This window comes from Ictidomys tridecemlineatus, chromosome 1, assembly GCF_052094955.1.
Source record: "Ictidomys tridecemlineatus isolate mIctTri1 chromosome 1, mIctTri1.hap1, whole genome shotgun sequence".
Taxonomy (NCBI): domain Eukaryota; kingdom Metazoa; phylum Chordata; class Mammalia; order Rodentia; family Sciuridae; genus Ictidomys; species Ictidomys tridecemlineatus.
Window position 1 is genome coordinate 87587161 of NC_135477.1, and position 27456 is coordinate 87614616.

The following is a 27456-nucleotide window of genomic DNA, read 5'->3' on the forward strand; positions in this document are numbered from 1 at the left end:
TTTGCATTGGCCATGTAGGGTGGGAAAGGACTGGATGTACAGAAACATGAGTGGGACTAGCTCTCTTAGGCTGAGGAAAATCTGTGAACAAAATAGGTGGGTAACTTGAGATCAGTTGTAAATGGCGCTTTGTTGGGGTTAGGAATATAACTTGGTGAAAGAGCTGGCATAGGTCGATGCCAGCCTCACAGAAAAGCTTGAACACGATTCCCCCTGCTGTGACTACTTGGAATTTGACATGCCAAGTATTTGTCACGTGGTTCCTTGGACATTTGTTTCAGTTGGCATCTCAGACTTGACCTTAGACTTAGCAAAATTTTGTCTAACCTACGATATGTTGTTTACAAAAATATCCCTCTATGTAGTACTAGTAATATCACAATGTGGCTCCAAATGGTTTTAAAGGTCACAGATTGAAAGTAGAGCCTTTTCTTCAGGAATTTATATTTCCACATCTGGAGGTTGAAGGACATGGGTTTTGAATCACAGGCCACTCAGAAAAAGGCTGAATGCTTATTTACACAGGTGTGGACAGAGTCAAGGGATGGCATAGTGCCTGTGGGCTAGTGAAAGCCAGGAAACGGCTCCTACCCCTAGGCAGGTAGTAGTGTAACACAGGAAGAAGGAGATATTGGATCAGGGAAGGAGGTCTGGGCTGTCATGCTTCCAATCCTGTGCTGATTGCTACCAGTTGTCTGAAAACCTGCCTGGAAGTGAGAGGGCAGGGGCCCATTGATCCACCCTACAGATTGGCTTCTAGGATGCAGGGTGGGGGAAGGAAGGACAGAGAGCCAATTGGGAGGGACAATCAGACGTTGAATAAAAAATCCCAGCACAAGCTGGGTAGGCTAGCTCATACCTGTAATCCCAGCTGCTCAGGAGTCTGAGGCAGGAAGATTGCAAGTTCAAGGCCAGCCTCAGCAATTTAGTGAGGACCTGTCTGAAAACAAAAAATAGAAATGTAGATGTAGACCAGGAACCCACCTCTCTCAAATTTCTCAGCATAACCCTCTCTAGTGTTAATATTCTTGTGTGTGTGTGATAGAGAGAGAGAGAGAGGGGAGGGGGAGGTGGGTACTGGGGATTGAATTCAAGGGCACTTGACCATTGATCCATATCCCCAGCTCCCATTTTGTATTATATTTAGAAATGGGGTCTCACTGAGTAGCCTAGCCCCTCGTTTTTGCTGAGGCTGGCTTTGAACTTGCAATCCTCCTGCCTCAGCCTCCTGAGTCACTGGGACTACTCGTGTGAGCCACTGCATCCAGCTCTAGTTTTAATGTTCTTATTATTCCAAAGAATCCAAGCTACAGTATGCCTTCATTTGACAAATATGTTCCATATATTCATTTTGTTATCAGACATTTATATAAAATAAGAAACACAGGGAACAAATTGGTTGGATAGAAAAATGGATGGATGGTGAAGGAGTATCTGATTAGACATTTCACTAAGTAGTAACTCAATCAAATGGTAAGGTTGGTGTGTAAGGGACTTGGCCAGGTTGGCTGTTGTTATATCTTCAGTGCCTAGCACTGTGCCTGGAGCTTAGTAGATGCTTAATAAACATTGTTCTGAACACTCCATTAATGAAACACCAAGAGTACCCAGCAACACAAATGTGCATTTAACAAAATTAGGGTCAGGGGCTAACATTCTTTGACCTAGGAGAAGCAGATGGTGACAGTGTTTGCTTCTCTGCTTCTAGTAACTTTTATTTTTCCCACATTGTTTATTGGTGCATTATAGTTGCACATATGATGGGATTTGTTGTTATATATTTGTATACAAGCATTTAATATAACAATACAATTTGGCCTCTAGTAAATTTTAGACCATTTAATAATGGTGGAAAGATAAAAAAATTGTCTTTCTCTCAATCTTTTTTAGTCATTTAAAAGAGCAACATTATAATTTCTGCATCTTAATCTCAATAGTTCATTCATTTATTCATTTAGTAAAAATGTATTGAGCCAGGCGTGGTGGCACACGCCTGTAATCCCAGCAACTCCGGGGGCTGAGGTAGGATGATCTTGAGTTCAAAGCCAGCCTCAGTAGATTAGCACTTAGCAACTCAGAACCTGTCTCTAAGTAAAATATAAAAAAAGGGCTGGGGATGTGACTAGGTGGTTAGGCACCCCTAGATTCAATCCTTGGTACCCCCCCCAAAAAAATGTGTGTGTATCTATATCTATAGATATAGATATATCTATATAGCATATAGAAGTAGCACTTTAATGTAGATGCACTTACACCAAAGTGCTCTCTCTCTCTCTCTCTCTCTCTCTATATATATATATATATATATAGAGAGAGAGAGAGAGAGAGAGAACACGAACTTATTTTGTGTCTGGGAATCCAAAATTAAGACAGGTATAGCTTCGGCCCTCAAGGTGCTTAGTCAAGTAGTAGGAAGAGATAGGACATTAGGAAATTGCAATATTAGTGCTGGCTAGGGGAAATGTGGGCTGTGGGGCAGGCATAGAGGTGTGGTGTCAGAGCAGGTAAGTTGAATACTGAAGGACTTTCCCATTTCCTTATCCATTCCTGTTTACTTATCTCTGTCATCCATTTTACGTCTTCAACGCCACAACCTACTCATCTCTCTACCACTTCTACCCACAAAATACTTCACTAAGTAAATGGCTTGTGATGCAAATTCCTTACTCAAGTAGCACTTTAATGTAGATGCACTTACACCAAAGTGCCTGAACCAACCAATGAATATATGTAGATTCCATTTAATCAGCTACTCTGTAAACATATGAAGAGAATACAGTCCTTCCTCCCTAGTTTTATTAGCCTGTTTTCTGTTACTATAATGAAATACCTAAAACTGAGAACTTACAAATAAAATAGGTTCATTTTTACCTCACTGTTTTGGAGGCTGAAAGTCTATGCATCATGGTGCTAGATCTGGTGAAGGCCCCATGGCAGATGGCATCATGGTGGGAGCATGCATGCCTGGGAAAAATCACGTGGTGAGAAGGGAAGCCAAGGAGGCTGGAGAATGGCCAAGCTTGTTTTATTACAACCCTCTCTTAAGAACTAATCAGGGTCCCACGAGAACTATATTAGTTCCTTTGAGGTCAATGCCCTTAATGACCAAACACCCTCTAAGCCCTACCTCTTTGAGGTCCTAGCACCTCTTACATCACCACACTGGGGACCCAGTGGGATATCTAAACCATAACATCAGTTCTTGGTAGAGAAGGGTACAAGAGGTCAGGAGGGTACAAAGCGGATATCTGGATTAGAAAGAGCAAAAAATACAGATACAGGAAGGGAGGCTGAGAACCCTGTAGACAAACCTCATGAACTACAGATTTTGATTTGGAGAATCAGTAATATTTACTTCCAGTTCTTTGCAAACAAATAGAAAGTATGTGAAGAGGGTTGTTTGTGTTTATTTGTTGGTTTAATTTTTAACTTCTAGCAACTGAAGTTAGGATATAAAGTCTCAGAACTGTTGGTACAGGCCTGCACAGTCCATATCAACACTGGTTCATCTGATTTATAAGGGTGGTTGGCTAGTTTTAAAACACGGGCAATTTTGTTATAAAATTGCTTCTTTCTCAGATGGTTTTGTTAAATGAGATATTTGTGTATTTGGGGATAATGAATAGTAATGGCAGGAAAAAAAACAATTTGAGGATGAAAAGCAGAGCAGGAAAAATAAAACATATATATATATATATAGTGCAGGTCAAAATCCAAGGACCAAAAATTCCCCAATTTGCCTTTATTACCCTTTCTGAAAAGCCTACTGGTAGTTGTGAGAATTTGGTGGAAATGCATTTTAATTCTTAGATAAGTTTGGAAAATGTAGGTATTTTAAAATCTTCTCCCCTGCACCCAATACATCTCAATTTTTAACAGAGTGAAATTCCCCTTCTAGATCTAGAAAGTGTTGCTTAAGTGTATGTATGTGTGTGTTGGGTGTGTGTGTTTCATTTTGTGTAGGAACATTATTTTGGATAGGATTGAACTCTCCACATTTATAATCTTAAGGGAATTTAGCATTTTGGTGACTTTTTTTTTTTTTTTTTTTTTTTTTTTTTTTACTATTAGCATACTTAGTCCTTGGCTTGGAAGAAGTTATGTTGGGATCAACCACTGGCCTGTGAGCTGATTCTTGTACCTTCCTGCCAGCTGCTCACATCTGACTTGTCCCATCCTTTTATTCTGTTCATCCTGGAAAGTTGGTAGTCATTTTTGAGGCTGGACCCCTAGGTCTCCTGCTCGGAGATTCCACTCTGACCTATATATTGACGCTGCTGGCCTTTTTGGCTAACTCAAACATTTCCCTTCACCTGCAGGCCTGTTTCCTCTTATCTACGAGACATCTTTCCTGGGTGAAACTGTGTATCTCAAATCCAACATGCTCAAAACTTTTCTGCCTCAGGGTTTGGTTTTGCTCAACCTGATCCTGTGGGAGGTACCAGCATCACAGAGTCACCTACACATAACTCACAGGTTCCCAAGTCCTATTCTACCCCTGGATTTCTTTCCTATATATTTCTTTCCTTCCTTTCTTGTCCATTCCTAAAGCCACTGCTCTCACCAGCTCTTTCTGGATTATTATTAATGATCTCTCTGTCCCCATTGACACCCAATGCTACTCCATGCTTCTCTCATGCACCAGGTTTATGGGTGTGGTTTTATGGTTATAAGGCACACATCCCCATATCTTTCTCATAGAAAGTCTTTCAGCAGCTCCCCATTTTCTAGCTCTTTCTGTTGGTAGAAAAGTCATTTGAACAGTTCTAATCCTCTGATCAGGTTGGCCTCATCTCACAGTCCTAGTTTCTTAGTGTCTGCTAACATCTCCTCCTCTGCTCACCCTTATAAGTGTTGGTAGCTCAGAGTGTGGATTTCCACACTCTTCTACTTTATGGTGACATGACCCCTGTAGGTCACCTCCCAAGTCCCACCTCTCACAGCTCCCATACATGGATGACTCCCAAATTCATGGCTTCAGTGCAGACCTTTCTACTGAGCTCCTGGCACATAGATCCGCCTCCTTAATACCTTCCCTGGTGTGTCTAATAGGGGTCACACTGAAAAGGCCAAAGTCGACTTCTTGGTTTACTGTGCAGTCTTTCCTGCTCCTCTTTGGCCCTTCTCCACCTCAGTGAATGAAATTTGAAGTATTTTTTCATAGTGATGAAAAGCTAACAAAACTCTCCCTCCCTACCCCCTTGTGTGTGTATGTGTGTGTATACCTATATATGTATCTTGTATATATGGTAAATATTTGTTAGAAAGGTATTTCCCAGAGAGGCAAATTTGTTCAATTATGAATTCATTCATTTGCTCAGCAAATTTTCCTGTTTTCCGATGCTGGGAATTGATCCCAGGGCCTTGCCCTTGCTAGGCACATGCCCTTCACTGGAATGTAAACACCCACTGCTCAGGCCCAAAGCCTACAGGTTATTTTCTTTCTTACCTCTCCTTCTACTCCCCATATCCAATTCATCACAAATCCTGTCAAATTACTGCACTCAAAATGCATCCCGGGGCTGGGGTTGTGGCTCAGTGGTAGAGCACTTGCCTAGTGTGTGTGAGGCCATGGGTTCAATTCTCAGCACAATATGTAAATTCATAAATAAAATAACGAATTATCAACAACTAATAAAAAATATATATTTTTAAAATGCATGCATCCCAAACCTGCCTGTTTCTGTCAGTCTCTGTTGCTTTCTCCCTAGTCACCACCATCTCTCACTTGGATTATAGCAACAGCCTCCTAGTACTCTACCAGCCTCTAGCTATGATACCCTACAATTGATTCTCTATCCAGTGGCCAGAGTGATCTTTTCAAAAAGCAAATGATATCATGTTTCTTTTCTGCTTACAACCCTTCCAAGGCCACCTGTTGCACTGCAGCCACACTGGCGTCCTGTCACTTCCTGGAACTCGGAGAGCAGGTTCCTCCTACCTTAAGGATCTTGTATTTGCTCTTTCCTCCTCTGGGATCCTCTTCCCCAAGATCTTTGCATTCCCAGCCACTTTGGATAATGCATTTGCCAATTCAAAGATCCATACATACAGAGAGAAGCCTTCTCTGACCTCCCAAACTACAGAGGCCTCCCTCTTAGTTTCTATTATAGTAATTTATTTTATTATCTTCAGATCAGGACACAATTATATTTTTCTTTCTTCTTTTTCTGTAAGTTGTCTTTGTTCCCTTTGTAGAATGTAAGTATCATTGTATCTGCAAGTAAAGATTTATTTTGTTTACAATCTGTCCCCAGCACCTAAAATGATTTCTGGCACATAGTAAGTTGCTCAAAACTATTTGTTGAGGGCGGGGGATGTAGTTCAGTGGTAGAGCTTTTGCCTAGCATGTGCAAGGCCTGGGATCAATCCCGCAGCATCGCAAAAGAAGAAAATTTGCTGAGCAAATGAATGAATTCATAATTGAACAAATTTGCCTCTCTGGGAAATACCTTTATAACAAATATATACTGTATATATATATATATATATATATATATATATAAAATGTACATATATATGTATATACACAAATGTGGGGGGTAGGTAGGGAGAGACTTTTGTATGCTTTTCATCACTATGAAAAAATACTTTAGTTGATTAACTTCTAAAGAGTAAAGGTTTATTTTGGCTCACAGTTTTGGAGGTTCTGTTGGTTCAATTGATATTTCATGTTGGGCCTGTGGCAAGGCAGCACGTTATGGCAGGAGCCTATGGCAGAGGATATCTGCTCATCTTGATGGCCAGGAAGCAAAGGAGAAAAAGAGGAAGGGATCATGGTACTTCTATCCCTTTCCAGGGTATGCCCCCAATGACCTAAAGACCTCGGCCCCATATCCTAAAGGTTCCACCACCTCTTAGTAGTGCTGCACTGGGGATCAAGCCTTCAACACGTGGACCTTTGTGGGGACGTTCCACATCCAAATTAAAGTAATAGTATAAGTATCAATGAAGAATGAGAGGGACTGAAATGGCAGCTACTTGACACTGTGGCTTCTCCTCAGATATAAACACAAGACTGTCACCCTTAGTGCTCCTGCTGATATAAATAATGAGAGATATTTTAGTGATAGTGTTGAACTAACCAGTATACATAACTTTTGCAGATTTGTAACTCTAAGCCACAGAGCCAATGCTCATGTCTGCGACAGCTGCAGGTATACTATGAACTTTCAGTTTTTCTCTTTTTCACTTGAGTCATCCTGAGGGCAAGGATCCAGTTGGAAAATGTATGGTCCAGAGTTCTATGGAAGTCATTTTTGGTTTTCTCAGAGTGTCTTTGGTTGATTCTAAGATATGAGTATTATTAATACCAACTGGGGCTAGGATCCCAAATTTATTCACAGATTTAGAGTGAGGGAGATCACAGGTGGCTTCTCGTAGTCTGTTCCTGTTACCATTTGTGTAGTTATTTGGTTTGGGGGTAGGGATGTTGATGATGGGGTGATACTCTGCCTGCTGGATGAATGAATTACAAGGGGGGAGTTTAATGTATGTGTTACCAGTGACATTGATAATCTATGGAAGGTAAACCATGGACTTAGTTTTTCCAGAAACTGTCAAATAACATTAGCACTCAACAGCACTGGTCTCTCACACTGTGGTAAATATCAACTTATTAACACCATCAACATCTTCAGTCTCTGGGGAAGAATGCCCAATGACGTGTTCAAAGGAACCTAAATGGTACATCCCATTTTTTAACCTTCTTAATGGAACAAGAATTGTGTTATCAATAGATAATGTTGAACTTGTACACTTGAGTGATTTGGTTTCTATTTGTTTTCTGGGGAAGAAACCACTTTTTTTCCCTTTCCCAATCTCTGCATTTTGAGTAGTTGTAGACCTGAAATAGGAGATGAGACTGTACATCTGGAATAAGGTGACTTCTGCTTCTCTGTTGGCTTGTTGGCTTTCTGGTGATTCCAGATGTACAGTCTGGAATATGCATATTCCAAGAAGTAGATACAGAGAGCCATTAGCAAATCTCCCCCAGCAATGCCCACTTTCCTTAAGTAAGCATCAGGAGAAGCAGGGATCTGATAAATGGTCTCATGGAGACTTTAAAGGCACACAAAGTTACCATAAATAAAAATATTTACAATATTTAGGATAAAGCAAGCTGAACCAATTAGGAAAAAGAAAAGAAAAAAGAAAACACATAAAGGAAATTTCGAGCCCTTTCAAATCTGAGAGGGGAAGATATTTCTGGGTTTGAGCAGAGGAGAGGTGGATTGTCTGCTGCATCTGTGTTGAATCATGCTATGTTAGCCATTGCCTACGTACTTAGCTTGGTTTAGAGAGAGATGACAGGGGTTGGGGCGTTGTTTCATTCCTGGTGTTAGGGGTGCAAAGGAAGGGCAATAGACCAGTGATACTATCATGGAAGTGTTGACTGGTTGGTACAGAGAGCAAGATAGAAGGAGGAAGACCAGATAGCTGTGGTTTGACTTTGGAGTGGTTAGTAGTTGGAATCAGATCGGAAGCTTGGGCGATGAGCTCACACTTAGATAGGACTCACACTTAGATACATCCATGTCTAATGGGAAGTGTGGTAGAAAGGCTTCATTATGCAATTTTAGATTCCCCTGTTCAGCTAGCCAGAACTCTGTGTTTTGGTTTCTTTTTAAATTTTTCTTCTTTCTTCCCTTTGCTTCAAATCCCTTTCCTTCTCTTTCTTCCCTCTGTCCCTTCCCTTACCTTCTTCCTTTTCTTTCTTTTCATCTCTTCCTTCTTCTCTTTTCTTCTTTTAAAAACACACACCACTCCATCGTCCCCTTTAAGGTACATAGTAGATAATAAATACCCAGTGGGTTAAGTGTTGGTCTCTATTTTGTTGCATTATAGCATGGATGGAATACAAAACTTTTAAATGTTAGGTAACTTAAAACCTAACAATTCATACAAAACTTCAGAACTGGGGCTAAGTGTGTTGAGACACATTTCTTTATGCAATATGTCTGAAACAATAGACCATTTGCTGATTGCCACAGGTACCTACTGTGCACAGACATCCTCCTAGCTCTTGAGGGCTCTTTTGGAAAATCCCCACACTCAGAGGAGTGAATAATATGGCTTTTGTTTTTCTTTTATAGAACATTAGAAGAGGGGTTGGGGGTCGTGGCTCAAGTGGTAGAATGCTCGCCTACCACCTATGAGGCACTGGGTTTGATCCTCAGCACCACATTAAAAAAATAAAATAAATATAAGAGGGATTCCAAGGAATTGATACCTTATCCCTTCTCATCATCTCTTCATTGTTGTTTTCCTTTATCCTGTTCTCCTTTTAATTTATTTACTCTTCTTTCAGAATTTTTATTTTTTGCTTTGGTCAATTTACTCTGAGTTTTTCAAACTGTCCATTTACCTACTGAGTTATTTTTGTCTCACATTTGAAGTTTTTCTTTCGCTTTATGTCCCACCAAATCTCATCCTGAACTTGATCATTTAGGCTTCCAGTGTCTTTGCCATCCTGCTTTTCCCTGTCTGTACCGGCCTAAGGCTATGAGTATTAAATAATGATTGACATGATGCTAATTTAAATGACCTTGGTTCTTTGACCCAGCCCCCTACTGCTACACTTTTTCATCTCTGGAAAGTAGAAGTGTATTAGTTTTCTATTGCTAGATGATAACACACACACACACACACACACACACATTTAGTGATTTAAAACAGCACATCTCTTACCAATTTCATTAGGTTAGAAGTCTGGGCATGGCTTTTGGCATTCTGTTTTAGGACCTCTTTTGAAAGCTGCACTCAATGGGTCAGCTGGGACTGCAACCTCATCTCAAGGCTGGGGCTGGGGAATGACTCGCTTTCAGGCACTCTTGCTTGTTAGTAGGATCAGCCCCATTCAATTGGTTGATCTGAGGGCTCAACTTTCTTACAGACTCTTGGCCATTTCCTTGCCATATGGGACTCCCTACCATGACTGCCTGCTTTATCAAAGTGTGCCAGAGAAAGAGTCAAATCCTAGCAAGACTATAGAATCTAATCCATGTGGTGACATCATGGTTACCTATATTCCATTGACTTATTCCATTGGTGGGCAGCAAGTCACAGGTTCACCCCATACCCAAGGGGATGACCCAGGGCATGAACACAGGGGGTGAGGACAGTTGGGGGCCATCCTAGTATCTGTTTACACAAGAAAGAATGATTTTGTGGAAAAATACCATTGCGTTTCTAGAAAAAGACCTTAAAGTCTATATTAATACTGCTGTCACATGTTATGGTAGGACTTTATAGATTAATGGCTGACACCAAAATAATTTTTCTTCTTTGTCTCTATGTCCTTATGAACTAGGTTTTATTTCTAAAAATGACTTGTTTTCTGCCATTAGAAATCTCTTCAGCTTCTCTGGATGAGAAAGTCAGCGGGAACAGATTGTTTGGTCTTGGTTTTGGCTGGACTGACTCAACTCTGTGGGTAGCTGAGAAAGGAAAAGCCCTTCTCAATTCTCTCTAGGTCTTTGTTAGAAATCCCTCCACCCTAGAGGAGCCAGGTATGGGCACTCATGGGATAAACTGGAAGCAAGATGCCAGGTCTATTTATAAGTGAGGCATTTAATTAAGGATAATTTGTTACTTTTTGAAAGTATGGGAAAGATTCATAGTTCCGTTTAGACCTCTAATGACTCCAGCTCCCTAAACAGATTGGTGGGGGGTGAGGGGAAAGCTCAGGGGTGGGGGGAGGGCTGCACCTTTGCTTGATCATGTGTGACTCATGTTTGCAAATTGTCTGAGAAATTAAGACTGAGGGATAATCGCCATTTCCTAACACATACCATAGTACGTTCTTTACATATTTATTTCCATACAGGTCTTTCACTTTGAGGAAGAATGATCTTTATTTGCTATTTTATGTGTGTGTGTGTGTGTATATATATATATATATATATATATATAATACATATGTATGTGTATATATCTATATATCTCTTTCTATGTCTCTCTCCAATATTGCTCACTTTAAAAACCTCCTTGAAATAATGCATACAAATTTGAACTAAGAGATGCAGGTAAATCTGTTTGAACGTATTTTTGAGTGTAGAGGCCCAATGAGAGGAGAGTGGGGAACCCTGGGCATAGTTAAGAGGATACATGGAACCCCAATCCCAAGTCCCAAGAAAGATGCCAGGTTCAGCAGCGCCACTGAGACTGACTTCCCTCCAGGGGACAGGGAGGCGTTTCCAGAGAAGCGCAACTAGGCGGACGCTTGGTGGACTCAAAGTCGGGGCTCCACATCCTGGGAGGGGCGCTAGGACCCAGGCACCCGCTGGCCTCGGGAGGTTCTGGGGAGTGAAGGCGTGTAGAGGCTCAGGCTCGCAGCCAGAGTCCCTCCGGAGGACCAAGGACCAAACCCTTCACGTGGGCCCTGAGGCCCCAGGGTGCAGGGTGCTGGGCGCGCCTCAGTGGAGGGCTGCTGCACAGGGATCCGCACCTGCCATACTCCAGCAGCCGCTAGCCACCGGCATGGACTCGCAGCGCTACCAGCCAAGCACACGCCAGGTGAGCCCCCAGCATGGGGTCCAGGGCAGACCCTGATACCTGGGTACCTGGGAACCAGGACGAGCCCGGCTAAGACGCTCAGGGTGAGCATGCACAAACCCGGAGCGGAGCACCCAGCCTGCCTTCAAGCACCTCACTGCCGCGCGCTCCACCCCGCGCCCCTAGTTTCTGCTTATTCTGGTGCCCGGCTCTTTTTCTTTCCCAGGTGGGAAGCACTTGGAGGCTCTGGTGTAGCCATCTCATTTGTAATTCCCAGTAATAATAATCTCCCACAAACAACTGCTGTTCGTATCTACCCAGCGCCTTGCAGTGATCCCTGAGCCTCGCTGTCTCGGCTGCGTCTGCTTTGGCTCTGCTCCACTGCCTCCTGTTGCGTCCCGCGTTTCCCAAGCTCTCACTGCGCGGTCCCTATGCCCCGGCCCCTGCTATGCCCAAGTGTTTCCAATGGCTGCATAGCTGCCTCCCTTTCCGGGGAGCTACGCACTGTAGCCCTAGCCTGAGTGTGGATGTGGATGCTGGAGTGTGCCCTCGCTCTGGAGCTGAGCGGTGCTTCCAACACCACGATCCGAGGACCCACTCCCGCCTTCACACTCAGTTCCCCCAAAGGCGTTTGCTGGGCGGATAGACCAAGCGCCACCTCTTGCCCCTGCGCCAGTGGATGTGTGGAGGGGGAAGCAAGCAGGGGGCTTGGGAGAGAAGGAACATGCATGTAAAGAAAAGTCTTTCGTGTGGGATCTCGGGAAAGTGTCTGTGACCAATGTCTGCTCTGGCACTGTGAACTTGAGGGCATTCTACTAGGGGTGTCACTGAAGTGCATTTTGTTACCAGAATCTTGTAACTTCCGTCACTCTGGTGTTATGGGAGGTGAGGCTTGCATCAGTCTTTCCAAAGTCTCTGTACCCTCAAGATTAGCATGCCCACCTATTCTGCTTCTGGTATAATCTTGACACTAGTTTACCGTCTCCAGGTTGCTAGCCTCAGGAAAACACCACTGATGGGTGAACTGCGATTTGATAGCACCCTAAGACCACTGTAGTTGAGGGTTGGATATCTGTCCCAGCAACCTTCGCCTAGCCACAAGGTCAGGAGACTGGGGGGGCGTGCTTGTTGAGGGTTAAGGACTCTGAACCTGAAATTTAAACGTGCAGTGCTAACTTAGAAGAGAGTCTTCCTTTGAACTGTGTATTGGGAGACAATCAACAAAAACATTTGCACAAGGCTTCTGGGGTAGGTGAGGGCCAGAAAAACCCGCCCTCTAGGATTTATAATCGCTGGTTTCACATTGCCAGTTCTTGCCTGACTGCCCTTCTGACCTTGAATGAGCTATTTTAACTTTGCAGAGGCTTGGTTTTCCAAGAAGCAGAAAAGGAAGAATGATAATTCACCAGGAGTGGGAATTGCTGGGAATGGGAAGCAGGAGCTGGGTTCTAGCCTTTGCTGTACCGTGAAACCAGCAAGCCACACACCCTGTTTTTTTTTTTTTTTAATTTATTTATTTGAAATAGGTATACATGACAGCAGAATGAATTTTGATTCATTGTACACAATTGCACTGCAACTTTTAATTTCTCTGGTTGTACAGCAAGTAGCATTGTACCATGTGTGCAGTCATACACGTATCTAGGGTAATGATGTCCATCTCATTTCACCATCTTTCCTGCCCCCATGTCCCCTTTCCTCTGCTCCCTCTACTCCCTCCCCTTTGCCCAGTCACAGGTCCTCTATTTCCCCCATCCCCTCCCCCCCCATTATGGATCAGTATCAACTTATCAGAGAGATCCTTTGGCCTTGGTTTTTGGGATTGGCTTACTTCACTTAGCATGATATTCTCCAACTCCACCCATTTACCTGCAAATGCCATAATTTTATTCTCTTTAATGCTGAGTAATATTTCATACACACCCTGTTTTTTGATCACAGTTGTCAAAAGGACTCAAAGGGAACCTTCAGTTCTGTGGTCCAGTGGACCTCATAAGAATCTGCCAACTTTAGATAACTAGCTTACTAGTAACCCACTAGTTCTTTGGATCTTGCCATAGATTGTACTGAGTTCTAAAGAGTGTTCATCAGGACTGTGGATGAACTGAATTTTAATTCCAATCTGAATTTTAATTCTAATCTGTTTATAGAGATACAGATTTTTTTCAGGCTTATAGTTTGTGGAAATAAGCCTGACTTGTTTAGTTAATACTTAGAATGCATTGGAAAGGGCCTACTTAGAAAGTCCTGGTTGAGCTAGAGTTTGGTTGCATAACCCTGGAAGGATGAGATCTGTTCCATGTATTTGTAAGACCCTAACCCTAATCACCCTCCTAAAGGCATGAGTAGAGAAGCCCCCAGTTGACCACTTACTAGAAGAGGGCCCAGTGTGCTGCATATCTTATGGAAACCCCTTCATTTATATCTGACAAAAATTTATTTACTATGGAATGACTCAGTTAATTTTAACTATCAGAAAAGTATTTTATCAGTTTGGTAATGAAATCATGAAATTGTCTTTAGAAGCTACATTATATATTGGAATGTCCTATATTGCCAGAACATTTTGGGGTAAGCACTGCTTAAGAAAAAAAAAATGCAACTTTTAATTTTAGAAGAGAAAATAAGCAGGATGCTTTTTGTAAACTAGGTAAATTTTTTTAAAAAATAAAAGAACACAATTAAATACAACACAAGCCACAAGCAATCTTATTTCTTCAAGTTTTCAGAGATGAATCTCAGCATCATGCTGAATGTTAAGCACTTGCTGTGTGCTAGGGATTGTACTAAGCACTTTATGTACACAGTCTTCTTGTAATCCTATCAGCACCTTCTGAAGGAAGTGCTGTGACCGTTTCTTTCAATTTTACAGATGAGGGAACTGAAGCTTCTTGATTGAGATCATATAGCTAGTAGATGGCAGAGCTTGGCCAGCTAGCTGGGTTTATTTTCAAAGATCTAAGCAGTATGAAAGAGGGAATAAGGGGGACAGAAATTGCCTACTGGGTGTCAGATAACTTATTCACCTAAGTGAATTTAAATGAAAACTATTTTGTGAGAGGTAATTTCATTTTCTTTTTCAACTTATATTTCCTTGTTTTTATCAATATGATTTGGGTGTTTTCTGGTCAACAAAGAGACTGACCTCTTTCTTTTTTTAACTATATCGACTTCAGTGCAGAGGGATAAATCATGATTTACTTAAGCAATTCCCTGTGAATGGGCATTTGGATTATTTCCAAATGTTCACAATCATGTATATTACTAGCACAGTCAATCTTTATATATTTATATATGGATACTTCTACAAATTTGTATATTTCTGTATACCTGTTCAGATATATCTGGTAGGTCAATTTCTAGGGATGGCATTGCTATGTGAAAAAGCAGAGTTACTATTACATACATAGTTTTTACTACATACTTCCAACTTGTTTTTCCAAAGAAATTTTTTTTCTAATTTTTAGTCTAGTTCATCCACTGACCTGTTTTTTTGGACTTTGGTAAATCCTTTAACCTGAAGTGGTCTTAGGTATATTATCTGTAAACTAGAGATGACTTGTTGATGGCCAAAGTCTCTTCAAATATTTTCAATTAGAGGCTGAACAGATGAATTTTTTTTCTTTACCTCCCCAAACAACCTAATATCATAGGAACTTCAGGGTTGTTTCTGGTGCCCTAGCTTTTATGAGGTAGATTTTGTGTGAGAGAAGTGACTGTACCATAGTTATGAGTCAACCTGAAACTTTAATAGCTCAAATAAGAAGGCTTATTTCTCACTTACATTTTCTATCCAGAGCAGAGTGCCTGCTCCACACAGTCACTCAGGAAGCCAGGCTGATACAAATTCTCCTGTCTTGTAATTACACTCTTTAGAATTTGTAGTCTCGGTGGTGTCCTGGCAGGGGAGAGACAGAGTGGAGAATTAGTACCTGCTCTTAAATGTCTTATCACAGGAATAAGGCATGTTTCTTTTATTTACAGTCTTTTGGTCAGAACTCATTGTGATACACAAGAAGGGAAATGTTGTTTTCCTGTGTGACCAGGAAGAGGAAATGGTAAATACAGTAGTACTCTGGATTAGTGTCAGAGCTGCCATCATAAAGCATCAATGGCTGGGGGTTTACATAATACAAATTTACTCCCTCATAGTTCTGAAGGCTGGAAGCCCAATATCAAGGTTATCAGCAGGATTGGTTGCTTCTGAGGAATTCTCTTCTTGGCTCATAGATAGTCATCTTCCTATCTCTCTACATGGTCTTCCCTCTGTGGTCTGTCCTACTCTTTGCTTATAAAGATAATTGCCATATTGGTTTAGGCCTACACTGATGATATCATTTAATATGAATCCCTCTTTATGAACTCTTATCTCCACATATAATCACATTCTGAGGTACTGGAGGATAGAAGCCAACATAGAATTCAACTTATAGAGCATTGTCACTGTAAGCCAGTACATACTAAGGTATGCCCACACTGTTTTTGTTTGAGGAGGCTACTTAAGCTCATGAAGTCACACTATAGAATCATCTTCCTCTTTACATCACATCCGTCTCCCACAGACCCTGGCCCCACATTTCCTAACAAAAAGTGTTGTTTTCAAAATTCCCTTTGTATTAATAACTGAGCCCAACATCACTATGACTGGCCTCAAGTAACCTTTTATTGATGGCACTGACTCTACTGTGAGGAGGGAGACTGTAAATGAGAGAGAGCCAACATCATGGTAAATAGCATGAATCTCAAAGCAGACTGCCTGTGCATTAATCCCAGCTCCAGCACTTATCAGAAATGTTTTCTCATCTGTAAAATGGGGGGACTCATACTTTCTTGTTGTTGTGCTAATTAAATGAGATAATACATATAAAGGGGTTAGCATATAGTAGGGGATCAAAAAAATTGTTGATTTCCATCATTTGCAAGTTTGGAAGCTTGTGGAACCCTTCAAGTCCAGTGTGCTGAATCCCAGATCATGCCTCTGTGCCACAGAGAGCCCAGAGGGCCTGCTACTTGAGCTCCTCAGTGTTTCCATGGCACTCCCCAAAAGCATGTATTTCTTAGAATGAAAGTAATTGAATTATATATATATATATATATATATATATATATATATTTTTTTTTTTTTTTTTTTTTTTTGTGGTACTGGGGATTGAACCTAGGGCCTTGTACATGCTAGGCAAGCACTCTACCAGCTGAGCTATATCCCCAGCCCCGCATTATCATTTCAATACACAGCTTATACACATTGAAGTTATAGGTTAGAATTTAGACCCAAAAAGGAACACAAGAAAGAGACTGTCCCTTTAAATGTCTCTTTATGACTGTTATCCTACTCTGAGGCAACTAGGGTTGGCAGTTACAGTGATTTGTAACAGCAAAATTGTAGTTTTTCTGAGACGTGTCTTTTACCTCTCTTATTTTAATGAAACTGGGATCAGGGTGTGTTTTATACCCCCAAATATTGGAGAGTTAGGCATAGAACCTTCTCCCATTGGCCTGCTTAGGAAGACAACTTCAGACTTACCTTCTCACACCATCTTATCCTTGTGCAAACATAAGTCGTTGGATTGCTCTGTACCTGTGGTGGATTATTTGTCTTGATTATTGTGAAACTGTTGATTCCTAGGGCTGACCTGGGACTGGGAAAGCCATGAATTGTCATGTGACCTTGTGCCTGCATAGTTGGAGCAATGTACAGTCCAGTTGGAAACCAGAACAGTGACTTCTGGTCCGGGTGAACTGCACCCTTCATCCCTGGCAACTGTGTGCATCCCGCTGTGGGTGGAGTGGGGCCAAGACTCTGCACTGTAGGTGGTTGCTGGGCCTTCCTCTGAGACTGAAGACCATGCATTCTTTGTTTCCTGACCTGGTTCCTGCTGTAGAACTAAGTTAAGGCAATGATAGAATAAAGGCCACTGTGCCTGGTGAATTGATTACCAGTCTGAATCTATGGCTACTGCTGCTGGCCAAGCAGCATCTTATAAATTGCTATTAGTCAAGCAGTGTTGTAATGGATTTGTCATTTTCTGTGAATATATGTACACAGTTTTAGCTTTTTGTGTTTTCAAATTTTCAATAGAGGTGGGTGCCTTGTTGGTAATACATGAGTTGAGTTTCATTGCTGATTAAGATGATTTCGAAAGGCCACACTGTGATTTAGCATCGAAACAAAGTTATTGTTTACACAGGAGCCAAAGAAATAGAGTATAAGGTATGAATTTGATATTGATGAAGCAAATATTTGTCATTGGAGAAATGATGCAGTTTCAGTTTTGCTTTCTCTGTTTTGCAAAATAAAAGCCAGATGCTTTTAAGAAAGAAAAGGTACCCCCCCAAGTATGTGAGGCTAGATTTATGTTTTGTTACTGAGATGTGTGCAAAGGATTATCAATTACTTATTAAGTAACTAAGCTGACGGCAGAAGAAATTGCCTAATCCCTTGGTATAGAGGGAAAAAAATTCAAAGCAGTGAGACTAGTGGGACCAATTTTTATATCCTGTTGGAATACCATCAGGCCATTATGTCATTGATTAATGAGCAGCATTTTTTTCATAGAAATACAAAAAGTGATGGTGTTTTATATCATCAGTGTTATCTTAGATGAAATGAAATCCAACAGAGATGGCAAAGTCTGGAACTTAGAGCTCCTATCTCTCAAGCAGTCTATTTTTTCCTCCCTGCACCAATGTATACATTCCCTGACCAGGTGTTCTCTGACCCCAGCTTCTACGTTGGTGGCATAGTCACTTGCATGACCCCAGAGTGCCTCCTTAGGAGTGAAGCACCTCTTGTTTTAGTGTATTTGTGTTGCTTTCACAAAATAGCCGAGACTGAGTAATTTATAAACAATAGAAATGTATTTTCTCTCAGTTCTGTAGGTTGGAAAGTTCAAGATCAAGGCTCCCAGCAGGTTTGGTTTTCCAGTGAAGGCTGCTCTTTGTTCCCAAGATGGAGCCTTATTGCTGCAAACTCCAAAGGGAAGGAACACTGTGTCCTCACACGGTGGAAGGCACTGAAGGGTAGAGAGAAGGAGAAAAACTCCCTGCACAAAACCCTTTAACAACACATTAATCCAATCATTAGGGTGGAGCCTCCTCAAAGGTGCTAGGAATTAGGAAATTAAATGTTTAACACACGTGTTTTGCATCCGGGATTAAGTTTTAAACATGTGTTTTGGGGGACCATAACATTTAGACCATAACATTTTGCCTTTAGCTCCCCAAATTCCTCGTCCTTTTCACATGTACAAAACATTCATTCCATCCTAATAGCTCTCAGAGTCTTAACTAATTTCAACACCAACTCAAAAGTCTAAAGTCCGGAGTCTTATCTAAATCAGAAATGGGTGAGACTCAAAGCACAATTAATCCTAAGGCAAATTATTCTCTAGACATGAGCCTGTGAAATCAAACAAGTTATAGGATGGACATTTCCATTATGTCTTCATCTGTTTTCTGTTGTTATAACTGAATAACACAAACTGGGTCATTATAAAGAGATTTATTTCTTACAGGTCCAGAGTCTTGGTGGCAGTCCCACTCCTGACTCTTCATTAAGCATTTCCCTGGTGGGGACTCTCGGCAGCTGCTCTGATTCCACAGTTCTACTCAGCATTGCCCTGGTAGGGACTCTCTGGTGGCTCTGTCCATGAAGCAAGTCTTTACTGGGGCACCATGGCTGTTTAATGCATCTCTGAAATCTAGGTGGAGGAAGCTCTTACATTTTGCATGACTGCAGAATTAGCACCACAAGGACACCATCAAGCTTTATTGCTTGTGCAGTGACCCTAGCTACACCTGGGCTTGAGTTAGGGTTGGAGCAGCCAAGGAACATTGTGCTGAACACGTGGAGTAGAGACAGTGGTCCCTGGGCAATGGCCTTTCCCTTGAAATTATTCTGTCCTTTGGTCTTCTGTGATGTGCTAATGCCTTTATAAAGAGAGGAAGAGAGATCTGAGTGGGCATGCTTGCTTTGGCTCATCATGTGATGCTGTCTGCTATGTTATAATGCAGCAAGAACTCCCTCACCAGAAGCTGAGAAGGTGCCTGCACCATGCTCTTGGATTTCAGAGCCTCCAGAACCAAGACCCACAAAAACTAAAACTTAGGCAGTGTCCACATGATGCTAACTCTGTAGGTACACAGAAGTATAAAGGGATGCAAAGCAACTGTCTAACTCACATAGCCTGCAAACATCTTCCATTGTAAATATCATTTCTTCTGAGGGAGATCAGTGGAGAGCATTACTAAGGTTGGGATATAATGAGAAGTTAAGTGACTTAATAAACAATTAAGTTTATTAAGTATTATAGTCTATGTGTTCTTTATCACAAACACATGCTAGAAGGTCATGACTGATTACACATTAAGAAAACAAATGATTTCTCTAAGTTTTTAGCATCTGTTTTAAACTTTCATTTAGAATTTTATAAAAGAAAATTCAAGATCATCTTTGTTGTATCATAATGGAATAAAAAGAGGAAAATTAACTTGTTCAGGGATTTGCACTAAAACTATAGAAGAGAGCTCTTAGCAACCTAAAAGTGCTTTATAAAGTTGAGGAAGAGTTCTAGGTCTTTTCTTGGCTGATGATGAAATGACATTAAGAAGTCAGAGATAAATAATATGGATATCAGGTTTACCATGAGCCTCTTTGTCATATAGTCCATTGACCACTGTTCCTGCTCAGAGAGCACCATTTTGTGACATTCATTTTCTTGTCTTAAAGAGGAAAAACTCAGTTTATAGCACTTTGAGAGGGACAGTGGCCACTGAAGTATTTCTGCCATCTGTCTTTTATTGAACAGGATTTTCCATTTAAGGAAGGGCATTTGGGATCTTGTAACATGGCATGCACTCAGAGTTCTCCGTGTGCTGTTACTCGTGCTGTAGGAATAATTTCCCCAGGAAGACCAGCGCTTACCCACTGATATCTACAGCAGCAGAAAAGACCCCATGGCTGCCAGGATTGTACAAAAGGAAGATCAACAGGAAGGTGGAAGTTGGAGAAGAGAGTGGAAGGAACAGAAAGGAAGGCTTTCTGGAGGAAGAGTCGGGAAGAAGTGGGTTCCACCCTTTTGCATCAAAGCGCACAGGGAACCATGGTGATGTTGTTTAGGACATTGGAAGTCCACGGGCAAGGTGTTTCTGCTCCAGATCCTGCATAAATAATCAGAGGACTGGAGAACCAATACCTTGTCACTTCTGTACCAGTTCAGTTAGTATATTGGTGAGGAAGCTCTGGTAAAGCCAGAAAGGGGGCAGCGGAAGGGGTGGAGGCAGGGACACTGCACCATCTGTTTATGCCTTCCTCACCCAGATGGCCTCTCGTATAGGCCCACATGTAGGTGGCCCTCCTGGTTCTCCCCTAAACCCTTTTCTCTGCCTTTAGAGGTACTCGCTCAGACTTCTGGAATCTTAACTGCCACCACCATTGTCAACGAGGGCGATGGTAGCTATGAGCCCAGAGGAGGACAGTGGCAGTGTGGGACAGTTGATTCCTCACCCTGACTTCTCACTGGTAAAAGAAGAATTGTTTCTACTCCTAAAGAAACAATTTTGGACCAACATTCCTCTCCTTTTGTGTTTCTCTTTTAGTGCAAAGAGAAAGTCAAGAAGGAAAGGAAGGGAAGAGGGAGAAAAAAACTGTAGTAAGTAACAGGGAGAAAGATAACCTGAGAAAGATTGATGAGAACTGCCCAGGATGGGGTGGGGAATGTTGGCTCTACTCTGTGGGTGGTCAGAGAAGACCTCCTTGGTAAGGTAATATTTGAGCTGAGGCCTAAAGGAATTGGGGAGTAAGCCGTGTGGATATTTGGAGAAAAGCATTCCAAGAAAGAGAAAGCAGGAGCAAGGGCCTGAATGGAGCCCATCCTTGTGTTTGAGGCACAGGAAGGAGGCCAGGGTAGCAGGAATAAGGAAAAGTAGTAGAAATGGAGAGTGGAGAGGTCACAGGGAGCCAGACTGCTTGGGGCCTTGTGGCCTGCTGTAAAGACTGGGCCAGATGAGAAGGGATGGGATCTGGCTAAAGTTGTAGGAGATTCACTCAGGTTAGTTATGAAAGCTAGCCACAGGGGGGCAAGGTGAGGCTGGGAGCTATGCTTGGAGGCCATCATCATAACTTAGATGATGATGGTTTAGACCGGGATGGAAGCAGTGGACATGGTAGGAAACTAAGATTCTAAATTGATTTTATTTTTTTAAAATATTTTTTTGGTTGTCAATGGACTTTTATCTAATTTATTTATATGTGGTGCTAATAATCAAACCCAGTCCCTACACATACTAGGCAAGCAAGCACTCTACCACTGAGCCCCTCTAAATTGATTTTCTAAGTAGAACTAAGAATATTTGCTGGCAGATGGAATGTGGGGTAAGAGAAAGATCTGGGATGGCAGATGTAGGATAGCAGGTTCCCTTCTAGCACTAGCATGGAATAAGATTGGTCCTAAGCTGGGTTGGAGAGGCTTGCTACCTATATACTGTCCTTTGCCCATATCCTTGTGAGTTCTTTTCATGAGGTATCTCAGATGATGTGGGTTGATATGAAAAGTGACATGGTGTGGCTTGGTTCTTATCTGCTGACAAGAACCAGTCTGCTGTTCCCTTCTAGGGAGATCTAAGGCCAGGCTTTGCAACAACTCAATATGCCATGGTCAAAATCAAGGATATATAAAGAACTCAAAAAGCTAGACACCAAAAAAATAAAGAACCCAATCAATAAATTGGCAAGGACCCGAAGAGACACTTCTCAGAAGATGATGTACAATCAATCAACAAACACATGAAAAAATGTTCATTATCACTATCAATCAGAGAAATGCAAATCAAAACCACTCTAAGATTTCATCTCACTCAAGTCAGAATGGCAGCTATTATGCATACAAACAATAATAAGTGTTGGCGAGGTACACTTATACACTGCTGGTGGGACTGTAAATTGTGTAGCCAAATGGAAAGCAGTATGGATATTTCTTGGAAAATTGGGAATGGAACCACCATGTGACTCACCTATCCCTCTCCTCTATCTATACCCAAAGGACTTAAAAACAGCATACTACAGGGACACAACCACATCAATGTTTATAGCAACACAATTCACAATAGCTAAATTGTGGAACCATCCTAGATACCCTTCAATAGATGAATGGATTAAAAAATGTGGCATATATACATAATAGAATGTTACTCAGCAATAAAAGAGAATAAAATTTTCCTCCTTATTCTTTCAGGAAGGGAGAGCATGGGAGGATTAGATTAATTCTAGATAGGGAAGAGGGTTGGGAAGGAAAGGGATGGGGAAGGGGATTAGCAAAATGGTAGAATGTGATGGTCATCATTATACAAAGTACATGTATGAAGACTTGAATTGGGTGTCAACACTCCTTATATACAAACAGAGATATCAAAAATTGTGGTATATATGTGTATTAAGAATTTTAATGCAAAAAAATAAGTACATGTATAATGGCATAAATTGGCATGAACATACTTTATATACAGAGGTATGAAAAATTGTGCTCTATATGTGAAATAAGGATTGTAATGCATTCCACCTTTGTGTATTTAAAAAAATAATAAAATCAATAAAAAAGAATAAAATCATGGCATTTGCAGGTAAATGGATGGAGTTAGAGAAGATAATGCTAAGTGAAGTTAGCCAGTCCCCCAAAACCAAATGCCAAATGTTTTCTTTGCTATAAGGAGGCTGATTCATAGTGGGATAGGGAGCCGGAGCATGGGAGGAATAGACTAACTTTAGATGGGCAGGGCAGAGAAGTGGGAGGGGAAGGGAGGGTGCATGGGATAATTAATGATGGTGGAATGTGACGGACATTAGTATCCAAAGTACATGTATGAAGACATGAATTGGTGTGAATATGTGAGAGTATTCTGTATACAATTAGAGATATGAAAAATTGTGCTGTATATATGTAATAAGAATTGTATTGCATTCTGCTATCATAAATAAATAAACAAACAAATAAATAAATAGAATAAATCAAGGATCTCCTCCCCTTGGAAGCCTTCCCTTATAACCAAACTTCGAGTGCCCCTAAGTGTCAAAGTTTTTTAGCTGAAAAACATTATTCTTAGTAAATTAATCATAGCCATTAGAAATATAAGAATCAATGAAATCATCAATTATAGATTTTTTTTTCATAAATGAAATGACAGAAAGAGGGGAGAGAGAGAGTGGGTGGGAGGGAGGGAGGGAGGGGAGAGGAGAACTTACATCTCTAGTTTATGGGACAGTGCCAAATGAGGCTCAATCAGAAGGCAAGAGAAAGCAATTGTTTTACTAAGATCTGATCTGACACACAGTTGGGTTGTGACAGAGGTGCAGCTGTGATCTCCTTTTGACTTTGCCACAGTGGGTCTATCTGGAATTCATCTATTGCTTCTAGAAGCCTAAAAGTTGTATTCCCAGCATCACTTTGGTTGTAATACAGGTATCAGCTGTCTGATCTGTTGGTCAAGGCCTCCTGTAGAATTAAAATAATTTCTGCCACAGTAACGACCAACAATTAAAAAAAAAAAAAAGAAAATGCAGAAAAAAAAATAATTTCTGTGCTCTAAATACATACTTTGGAAAATATCAATTGACTGAAGATCAAATAGTCACAGAAAGGCTATGATCAGCAAGGAATGGTAAGTCTATTATTTTCTTATTCTTGGAGCTTAGATGTATTAGCTTTCTCAGATTGCCGTAACAGAATGCCACATGCTGGGTAGTCTAAACCACAGAAAATTCTTTCCTCTTCATTAAATAAATGGTCTAGAAGACCAAGATGCTGTCAGGGTTAGTTTCTGCTGAGTCCTATCTGCCTGACTTGGACATAGCTGCCTTCTTGTTGTATCTTCACATGGCTCTTCCCTGGTGCATGAGGGAGCTCTCTGGTGCCTCTTTGTATGAGGACACCGATTGTATTCAATTTGACCCATCTTTATCTTCATTTAACCTAATTACCTCATTGAAGGCCCGGTTTCCAAGTATAGGTTATGACTCCAACCTAGGAATTTTGTGAGACATGCTTTAGTCCCTAACATGAAGTAAATGCTGTAAGTTTTTAAAAAAATGTTACTGAGGTCTAATATATGTAAAATAAAATATATACCTTTTAAATGTGCAGCTTGATGAGTTTTGACAATACCATGCAATCACCTCAAGCTGGATGAGGCCAGCTCTTTCCACCTGTTTCCTCTAGTCCCTCGTGCTTCTTCTAGTCCATTCCCAACACCCCACCAGACCCCACTAGTAGCCACAGACCTTTCTTCTATTCCTGTAGAGTTGTCTATTATAGTTTAATGCCAATGAAATCATAATATAGCTTTTTGCATCTTCTTTCACGTAGTAATAAGGAGGTGAGATTCTTGTTTGTTGTGTTGATCAGCAGTTTGTCACTCTTTTAGTGTTTCATTTTATGAGTATAACCACAATATATTTATTTATTCATCTGCCAATGAACATTTGTTTCCAGTTTAGGGCTACTATTAAAAAGCTGCTATGGACACCAATAGAGAAGCCTTTTGACTATGTTTTCATTGTTCTTGGCTAAAGGACTGGAGGTGAGATTTCATGGTTTGATGTAAGTGTACTGTATGTTTGATAAGGAACTGTTTTAAGCCTGTGTTCCAGAAGTGGTTGTACCCATTTACATGGCAACATATGAGAATTCCAGATGTTCTGCATCCTTACTAAGGATGTTATTATCAATCTTTTGCTTTTTAGCCCCATTAATGGCTACATAGTGATATTTCATTGCAGTTTTATTTACATTTCACTGATGACTAATTGATACTAAACATCTTTTCTTGTATTTACTGGCCATTTTTTATTTCATGTATTGTAAAATATTTGTTTCAAATATTTTGTTCAGTCTTTAATTGGGTCATCTGCCAGCTTTTGTATTCATTGAGTTTGTCTATTGTTTACCTGTTATTTATTTATTTATTATTTTTGGTGCTAGGGATTGAACCTGATTGAACCCAGGGCCTTGTGCATGCAAGGCAAGCACTCTACTAACTGAGCTATATCCCCAGCCCTGTCTTCTATTTATTAATATCCACTTTGTTTATTTGACATGTAATAATTGTACATACTTATAGAATACATTGTAATAATTCAATATATTTATATAATGTGTAATGATCTTAAATATTTGTCTTTTTGTTGTTAACTTTTTTCTTCTTTTCTCTGTGATTCTATTTGAGTGTCTTCTAGTTCACTGATATTTTTTTCTACAGTGTCTAATCTGCTTTTAGTTTTATCCAGTTACAATTTCATTTCAGAACTTTTATTTTTCATTTCTAAAAATTCAATTTGGTTCCTTTTTGATCTTCTATTTCTCCTCTCACAATGTTGTTTTCTTTCAATATTTGAACATAATTATAATAGCTGTTCTAATGTTCTTGTCTGATAGTTCCAATACTTCTGGTTCTGTTTACGGATCTCTTTTGATTATTGGTCATCTTTCCCTGCTTCATGGTATATCTAGTAATATTGATTGTACACTAGACATTAAAAAAATTTTTTTAGATGTTGATGGGCCTTTATTTTATTCACTTATTTGTATGTGGTGCTGAGAACCAAACCCAGTGCCTCTCACATACTAGGCAAGAGTTCTACCACTTAGCTACAACTCAAGCCCCTAGAAATTTTGAATTTTACATTGTTCAGTGATTAGGTTTTGTAATCTTCTTTTAATGATGTTTGGAGTTTGGCTAGAAAAATTAAGTTAAGGGCTGGCATTCTGGCTCAGTCGTAGAATGCTTGCCTAACACATGTGAGTCCCTGGGTTCAAACTCAGCACCACATACAAAAATAAATAAATAAAAATTAAAAAAAAAATAAAGTTAATTTTGGCTCAGCTTGATATTTTCAAGTTTATTTTATTTTATTTTTTAAAAAAAGCACATCTGGGGTTTTTCTCTGTAATCTTGTTGTTAAGGTGAGACCTAGTTGGGTTCTCTGCTGAATTATCTGAGTAATTAACAGTGATTCTCCACTTTGGCTGGTCAGAACTTAGATAGCTCTTGACTTCTGTGTAAGCTCCGTGAATGGTTCAGCTTATAACTTTCTAGTGATTCTCTTCTTGATCTTCCTGATCAGTGGAATTTCATTCTACTTGTGCATTTCTTAGTATTTAATAAACTCTCAAGTGCCCCTCTATGTTCTTTTTTACATGAGGCTCCCTCATTTTGAAACTCTGCACCATGACTTCTAGCCACATAAGCTCTGATCTCAGTCTTCTCTTGTCAGTCACTGTGCTCTTCTTGGAATTCCTTCCCTGTTCTGAGGTGTAGAATTTGCCTTCAGGTTGAGTGCTGGGATAATCACATTGTATATCTCATTTCCCTTTTCTCATGAACAGCAGTCTTGAGCTACCTATTTTCTAATGTCTGATAATAGTTTTTAATATATTTTATCTTATTTTGCTAGTTGTTAATAGAAGGAGGATAAATTTGGCTCCTGTTTTTTCTTCATGGCCAGAAACAAATGAAAATTTTATTCATGATCCTATATAAAAAGGCAAAAGGTTGCCATCTTAAGATGATGTTCTAAGATTGGGGTTATAACTCAGTGGTAGAATGCTTGCCTTGCATGTGCTAGGTCCTGAGTTCAGACAAACACACACACACACACACACACACACACACACACACATACAAGCATGCACATACACAGACAAGCACAGCACACACACACACACAAGCAATGGTTATGCCAAACAATTTGGAAGAATTGTAATGCATTGTTTTCATTTGTCATTACAGAATTTTTGTTTTTCCCATAATGGTTCCTATGACTTAGTTTCCTTTTCCTACCCACCCAATCCAAATTGGACTGATGTGACATTTTAAATAATATTTAGGTTCTTAAATGGTTTTTCAAACTTTCCAGGGGAATGAATACACACACACACACAAACACATATATACATTCACATATGTATATAT

At 40.5% G+C, this 27456-nt stretch overlaps 1 protein-coding gene across 2 annotated transcripts in view; it reads left to right on the forward strand.

Moving 5' to 3' along the window:
• Positions 1-11332: 11332 nt before the first annotated feature.
• Pde8b (phosphodiesterase 8B) overlaps positions 11333-27456 on the forward strand; it is a 229726-nt gene continuing 213602 nt past the window's right edge. For both annotated transcript variants that reach the window (XM_013360189.4, XM_013360190.4), the window contains exon 1: positions 11333-11517. In XM_013360189.4, the coding sequence (XP_013215643.1) occupies positions 11482-11517 (36 nt within the window). In that variant the 5' untranslated portion in view covers positions 11333-11481. The remainder of the gene's footprint in view (positions 11518-27456) is intronic.